Consider the following 8,119-nt stretch of genomic DNA (forward strand, 5'->3'; position numbering starts at 1 on the left):
GTCAGTTTGAAATACCTTTCTCTATGAAGGTATCATTTTTACGGTGGAAAGATGTTTATGGTGATGTCCACTCAGGAGAAAGAAAAGCTCTAAATTTATCTATCAGTACCAGCACCACTGACAATGATTAAAATAGACGTGTGTGTGGTTATAAAATAAAATATGTGTAATAATTTATGTTTTCTATCAAAGTTGTTTGTTGTTAGTATCATCATGTCTGATGACGTGTCTATTATATAATCATTGTGTTATTTTCCTCATAAGTTTCTAAAAGTTCTCTCTTCTTCCCCCAAAGCTTAATATAATGTTAGTACTATAATTGTTAATTATGTTGTACACTTGCCCTGCAAAGGGATCGTGTGTATCAACTAGAAAGTTAGTATGCTCTCATCTTTTAAGTATTCATGGATGATAGTTACTTCATAACTAGAAAATGTTGCTACGTCAAACGACTTCATAACCAGGCCCACTACACAGGCTTCAATATGAATGCTAAAGATAACAATGTTCAAATTGCAATAGTTGGAAAATGTAATTAAACATGAGTAAGGATATTCTAACTACCAAAAATTCTTACTACTAACTTACTACCCATCACATCATCATTGGATCAAAGAGAGAGAATGTTAAAAAGTTTTTGAAGAGAGAGAAAATGTTAATCTAATGGTAATTAGATAGGTAGTAAGTTGGTAGTAGAAAATTTTGGTAGTAAGAATATCCCTCCTCGTTAAACATTACTTTATACTTTAGATTCTTGAGCAAGTAGAACATACCTAAAATTAAAAGATTGCTCATAGCAATCGTATAGCCATATAATACATTCACAGATCACAAGCCTTCACAAAGGAAGGTCATTGAACAAGACTACAAGAGGATACAAGGCCTTCATTACATATCAGAAAGAACGTCTTGTAACCATGATACAGGAGAGCTGAAAGCAAGAGTACTGATTATAAGGTAGTGATCAAAGGGTAGGGTTCATTATATGGAGAATTTAGTTTCGGATAATTAGTTACATTATATGTGGAATATGAACCAAGAAGTCAGTGCTTGGAGAGCCATATTACATCTTGAACAGCAGATGTAGCCAGCAAAAAACAGCTTATGAAAGTGAAGGCTATTGAGATGGCAACGTGATCACAAAACTTTTGCAAAGGCTTGCAAAAATTTGGTAGAGCTGTATGTCTAATTCCAGTGCGATTCAGATTGGTCACCCCAGATGAAGCAGATCCAGCACTCATCAATGCATAAGCAAATGCCTGCATAAACAAATTGAAGGAGCTAATCATGATTAATTGATAGTATAGCCAGAATGATAGCATGTGATAAGTACTGAGACAAAGGTAACACATAAAAGGTGCAATCCGTATATGTTTGGTCTTAACAAAGAATCAATAAGAGCTATGACTATATTTTCCAGCCACTGCATTGGACTGCAGTTTAGATTATCTCAGTAATTCTAAGTCTACAAATGTTGACATGAAAGACAATCATTTTCCTTAAGAATTGAATTTTACTTGAAAATTTTTTGCATGTTGGCAACATCATTAATGATAATTTCTGCTGGCATTTCCAACATGGTAACTGGTAAGCACAATGACAGCTTAGGAACCAAACGAGTATTGATTTTGATCACATGATGAACCTTAAAAAATTATGTATAACTATATATACCTGATCCCCAGCAAAAATAAGCCATGCATAATTTCTGGAGGGAATCACAGAAGACATCCTAAGAAATCTTGATGTGCCAATGAGTAGTTGTAGCAAGGAGTGAGCTACAACAGCAACAGAAACTCCAACAAGACATCTGCTCAAGACAAAAATCAGTAAACTTAATTTTATATATAAAATCAAATGAATAAGTTTTTGATTATTCAAAGCAAGAGGTTATAGTTCAATTTCAAGTTGTACACTTGTAAATATTATTTTTGAGTATATCATAAGCAAGCAAAGTACCAGTCATTAATCAAATTCAAAAGCTAAAGGTAGGAAAAGTAGATGGGGAAGGATCCGTTTACAAATTTTTTTGAATTTTTTTTACAAATCACACTATGTTCTCCCGGAAGAACATAGTGTAGTTTCTAAGAGTTTATAAATAAAAAAATTTGTGAATATAACATGTCCAAAGAAGATTATGCCAACATTTTACGAGCCATAAAAGATCAATTTTTACAAAGGGTACGAGGGAAGTTCAAAATTTTGGTAAATCTAAAAAGACACCGGAAGCAAAGGGACAAACAAACACAAATAAAAGTGTAAGAAAAGGAAAAAAGAGAAATTCCATCACGGGCATATGACTGTTCATTCAAATGTCACGATGTATGAGTCATGACAAACACCGCCAAGGCCCCACTTTTTACGGTCAATTTTGTCCATAACGCAGTTGTTAAATCCATAGTCCGAAGATATCATTGGTAAAAAACAATAATAATACTACTAAAATAAAATAAAAAGAAAACCAAACTCTCATGAACTTTGTGCTTGGTTACCAGGAAATTTCAGCAAAAGAAAAAAAAAATGTGAGAAAATGAAGTAACACTTTTTAATATGAATTTGATTAAAGCATATATTCAAAATTTTACTCGATTTTTTTTTAGTTAGTTCAGAAACACAATTTACATTGCTTTTCCTTTTTCTCTCTCCTATGAGAAATCACATTGTAAAAATTATTCAAAAAATAAAAAATAAAAAAAATGAAGGAAGGACCAAACCCATTTGTTCACGAACACCTCATCAAATTAGCATAACAAAAAAAAAAAAAAAACCTTAAAAAATGAAAAGAAAAGAAAAGAAACACATCCAGTAACAAAATAAAAAACCAATCTTGAATTAACAGAGAGAATGATGAAGCATTCAACAACAACAAAAATGGAAGAAGCTTACTCGTATGACTCAGAGAGAGACCATTTGGAGTGAATAGGTAAGAGAAAGCCATAGATGGAGACTGAGCTAGCTTCCTTGGCTGTCACCATGAATGAGAGCGAAACCACCGAGCTACACATGCATAACACCCTCAGAATCAACTGCATCGCCTCAGTCCTCCGGCGCCGGCGAGTTCCCGCGGCGGCTCCGACGAGGGGTCCACTCATTGTGCCACTATTCTCCAAAGCTGCCACCTTTGACTCCTGTAGAGTCTCCTCTGGTATTCTCTGCTCACTCACCATCTTTCTGAGGAGCTACCTAACTAGTTGTTCCTCTGTTTTCCCCTGTTTTTCTTTTTTGTAATGGGAATGGTGCTTTTTTATAGTGACACTATTGAATGATTGCGTGTGTGTACAGTGTGGTGTGGTGTGGTTGTGGGGGTGTGTGAATGAATGAGCTTTTGGTGGTGCATGTGTTTCAATGGAGCTTGAGAGAGTGAGAGTGAGAGAGAGAAAATTTAAAGAAGGGTGGAATTTGTGTGTGTTCCCATGGGAGCTTTGTACATATACAATATATCCGGAATACGGTGGCAAAATGAATTTTTCGGGAAACGAATTTTTTGTAAATATTATAAAAAAATTGTTTGGCAAGTTTAAATATTTCTGAAAATATTGAGTTAATTTTTTTGATACTATATTTAGTTATATTAAAAAATATTTGTCATAGAAATCTTATAATACCATCTTATAAGTGATATTTTTGGATGAAATTTTCAAAAAAATTTACACACAAAATAAAATTCTGAAAAATTCGATTCCCAAAAAAGAAAAAAATTTAAAAACTCATACTAAACGTGAATAAATAAGATTATCACCTTCAGTTATCTTTCTACCACCAAACCAAACGGCCCCTTAGTTAAGGGTATTCATCAACCGATCTAAACCGATTTAAACCGCGGTGACCGAACTGAAAAATCGATAATCGAATTAATCGAAAATCGAAAACCGATTAAAAACCGCAAATTTTAATTGGATTGGATCGGTTTTTGGATGGATTGATGAAATCCGATCAAATTCAAACCGATCCAATATATTAATTCCCCTCTACTTATTTGGGTCTTTCCCTAATCATAGCTTAAAAATTTCTAAACTCAAGACCCGTTAACCCATCAACTAAACCCAAGAAAAAATCTAATCACATCTCATCAACAAAATTTTATCTTTGTAGAGCTTCATATATCATTGCAAAAATAAAATAAAATAATATTATAGTTTACTAATGCTTTTATATTTCAAATTTTTTTTTTACAAATTCAATATATGCAAAAAAGTTATTTGCATAATAATAATGAAATAAATTTTAGGATTTTCAAAAAACTGAAAACCGATCCAATTCAAACCCAAAAAAATTGGATTGGATCGGATTGAATTTGAAAAAAAATAAAAACCGAATGGATGATTACATGATCAAACCGAAGGGATTCGATCAGATTATTTTTACTTCCAAAATCGATCCAATCCAGACGGCGAACACCCCTACCCTTAGTGTAATGTTTGATATTAAGTGGGTTTCTCGAGACGAATTTGATCAAAATAAAATTGAAAGACTAATTTAAACCCTGAAATTAATGTTAAATTCTATTTGATTGATATATTTATTATAAGAACTTATTAAACTCGTGAAACTTATATTTTTAAGAGATCCAAATATATATTAGCTTTTAGAATGGTACCCGGCCAATACATAAGTTCAATTTCGCTTTTATACTGGGGTAATAAGAAAGATTAAATTATAAACTACTAAATTATAAAGATTTTTATAACTTTCCAAAAAATTAAGCTGATAAAAAAAGACTAATAAATGGCCTTGCACTCGCAAATAACTATTTTCGTTTTCTTGCTCTTCATTACTACACACCTTTCCTCACACTGTACTACTCTTTTACGTTAATTTAAAAATTTCTAACCAAACTTCTTAACTTATCCTATGTAATGAAATCTTTTATTTTGCTTTTTTGTCCATCTACAAGCTCTGCGTAAATAAAGGTGTAACAAGCTTAACTTTATAAGAGAAAACAAAATCATATAATTAAAAAAATTAAAAGCCCATGACCAATATTATAATAAGAAAAAATATTTGTCCTTTAAAAATAACATAATTTGTGTCATTTCACTCTTACAAAGAGCGAGACTTATGTCTTTATTTTTTTTGTCCACTATATTCCCTATAATCTATTTTCTTCTCTCACAACTTTACATCTTTAAAAATTATACACACTTTTTCCTTTACCTAATTCATTTTCAGGCATTCTTCAAAGAAGATATGTTTCGCAAAGACATTGAGATCTTAAAAAACGCTACCAGGTCTGCTTCTTAGCTTTCTGCTTGTGCTTCAACTGTTTAAGTTCAATCTTTGCTTTTCCTTTTTTTCTTTTAAGTTGGAGCAACTTAATTTGTGTTTTTTTGTAGTTTGCATAATTTGTTTTGTGTTTTATCTAGGCAAGTGAAATACAAGATCTGGGTCTACAATGCCACTTTTAAGGCAAATTGTAGCCATGCAGGTGAATACACAATAACACATGATCTGGAATTGTTTTTCCTTCAGTTTTTAGATCAGATGCATGGAATTTGTTTTTGACTAGAATTCACCATGATAACAGGAAGCAAATGGCAGAACAACATAGGGCTGCTTTTGAGAGAACTCTCAATTCTAGACTTCAGGTCTTAAAATAGTTTCTGAATTTTATTTTTTAATAGTTTTCCTCTATATATTAATGTAATTCTTTACCTTTTCCTATTGATTCCACTGGAAGCAGAGGCTCACTGGCAGATCCAGAATTTAATTTTAGTCGAAGTCAAAAAATCTGACATGTCAAAATATTTATCATAATTACACCTACTTTTTATTTTTTTAATAATATAATATATTTATGATATATATTATTCATTTAAAAACATATTCTGAGATCATAATTTGTAACATTAAGTTTTAAAGAAATAGGATTAATGTTATTTTAACAAATAATAAATATTTATTTAAAATTTAAAATATAATATAAAATTCAATTAGTAAAGAAAATGCAAATTATATGTATATATACATATATGAAATTTTAATGTGATTTTTCTGAACATTTTCATGTGATCTTTATGAACATTATTTCACGTGATATTAATGAAAATTTATTTCATGTGATCTTTCTGAATAAATTTTTTTATCTTTTACATTTCAATTTGGTTTGGGCTTATAAACTTTAGGGGTGCTTTAAGTTATGATTTTAAAAGACTTTTTTGAGTTAAAAAATCTTATAAATTTTAATATAATTTATAAGATTTGAAAGGACAATATGAATTTATACAATTTTAAAAAACCATATAAATTTTTAACAAACATTTCAAATTACAAGAGTCAATAAAAATAATAATAAAGAAATGCAATGATAATAATAAAGAAGTAAAACCTAATATAATTTTTTCAATCAGTAAAACTTAATATAATTTTTAACAAACATTCAAAATTACTAAGCATCAGCTCTTCATATATCTAAAGCTATACTAGTCCTCCACGCATCAGCATCTTCTTATTCCTGCCCTTGGGTTTGACCAATGAGTTAAAAATTATCTTCTTCATTAACTGGTGATACTGAAGATAAAGATGCATCTACTGATTCAATTGAAAATTTATCTGAATGACATTCTTTGCGAAGAAAGTTAAGTAGTGCTACATATGTTAGCACAAGCTCTGCTTGTGTTTTATATGGAAATGGAGGTGTTAACTTAAAAATTGTGAACCGTGATTTAAATATGCCAAATATCCTCTCAGTTACATTTCTCAATGATGCATGACGAAGATTGAACACGAAGAATATTAGGATTTTTAATAGAGCTTGCCACCGGATTATTAAGATTTTTAATATCTATCATTGCCAAACACAAAGAATATTAGGTACCCACTGACGCAGCACTCGTGACTGAACAACATGAGACATCCACCAAAATTACCACGTTTATTAAATTTTTTTGGTAAAATACAATAGGAACAGTAATTTTTACGAAACTGTCATGCATACAAATTTATTGTGACCGATAATAAATTTGGTTAGACCACGTGACACGTTTTCATTAATATACCAAATTTTCTACTAGTGATAGCAAATTTAATCATCTATGATTTTGTAACACGTGATACACTTTCGTAAGAAAACACAATTTTGTCTGTGGTAATGTATTTGGTACGTTAATGAGAACGGGTCACATAGTCTAACCAAATTTGCTACATAGCAAATTTAGATGCGTGACGGTTTGATATGTCATTTGGGAAAATGTGATAGTGTTTCTTAGGTTATCCGAAAGTACTATTCATGTGGCATTTGAGAAAATGTGGCATTTAGGTCACTGTTTCAAACAACATATTATCATATTTTATAGAATAACTAGTGAATTACCCGTGCGATGCCAGAGGGGAAAGAACGAAATTGTTATTGCCGTTGTTGGTTAATTATTGCACCAATAAATCAACACAGTCATCTTGGTATCAAGCTTTGAATGGTACAATGGTGGAGGTATAAACATGAAGGAACAAAATAAAAATAGTGAGTGATGCGGGGGAGGGTAGTGGCACTCAGTGACGCTGGGTCCCCCTCGCGTTACTAAATGACCCTAATTGGTAATATCATGAATCAAATACCAAATTAAAAAATTAAAATATCAAAAAATCCCAATTGGTCAAAGAGTCGTGCTACTGCTCAGAATGTAGAACTGATCTAATAACCGAACGGGTTGAGAATAGATTCCCGGTTGAACCAATTTGAACAATCAATCCAGTCCAGTACCATTTTCATAACCCTGAGATTATGTTGAGATATGCCTTAAGGTTTTGGGTTGAGAGGTGGTGTCGGACCCACTTGGTGTAAATGATCCATTTATCCCATTGGTGGTGGTCTCCCGCCACAGGCTTTCCCCTGGACTCACCTGACAGTGGTATCAGAGCCGGGTTGTGCTCGAGCTAGCCTGGTAATTGACTAGGAGGCAGGTAGAAGTACTTGGGCCCCGGGGTACTCTGTTGAGGGGGAGCATATATCAATGTTGGGTTTCACACTTGAGGATGAGATTGTTGAGATATTCAAGTGTGATGAGTCTCACATTGGTTGATAATGGTATCAGAGTTGGGTTGTGCTCGAGCTAGCCTGGTAATTGGCTAGGAGGCAGGTAGAGTACTTGGGCCCCGGGGTACTCTGTTGAGTGGGGAGCATATC

At 32.3% G+C, this 8,119-nt stretch overlaps 1 protein-coding gene across 1 annotated transcript; it reads right to left on the minus strand.

Moving 5' to 3' along the window:
* Positions 1-1,043: 1,043 nt before the first annotated feature.
* LOC133310606 (CASP-like protein 3A1) lies at positions 1,044-3,167 on the minus strand. Its single transcript, XM_061511568.1, has 3 exons — positions 2,887-3,167; positions 1,675-1,810; positions 1,044-1,259 (listed from the first exon to the last, which is right to left on the minus strand). Exons 1-3 carry the CDS (start codon positions 3,165-3,167, stop codon positions 1,044-1,046), a joined length of 633 nt encoding a protein of 210 aa, XP_061367552.1.
* Between the last annotated feature and the right edge of the window lie 4,952 nt (positions 3,168-8,119).

Source organism: Gastrolobium bilobum, unplaced genomic scaffold (genome assembly GCF_033153095.1).
Source record: "Gastrolobium bilobum isolate Gb01-03AN ecotype WA unplaced genomic scaffold, APGP_CSIRO_Gbil_v1 utg9634, whole genome shotgun sequence".
Classification (NCBI taxonomy): domain Eukaryota; kingdom Viridiplantae; phylum Streptophyta; class Magnoliopsida; order Fabales; family Fabaceae; genus Gastrolobium; species Gastrolobium bilobum.

Bases quoted from the DNA above. Each gene is read 5' to 3' on its own strand.
- LOC133310606 (XM_061511568.1), bottom strand. From the start codon at position 3,167: ATGGTGAGTGAGCAGAGAATACCAGAGGAGACTCTACAGGAGTCAAAG. The intron at 1,811-2,886 runs GTAAGCTTCTTC...TGTCTTGAGCAG, and splicing joins TCTCTCTCTGAGTCATACGA to ATGTCTTGTTGGAGTTTCTG. The intron at 1,260-1,674 runs GTATATATAGTT...TTGTTTATGCAG, and splicing joins TTATTTTTGCTGGGGATCAG to GCATTTGCTTATGCATTGAT.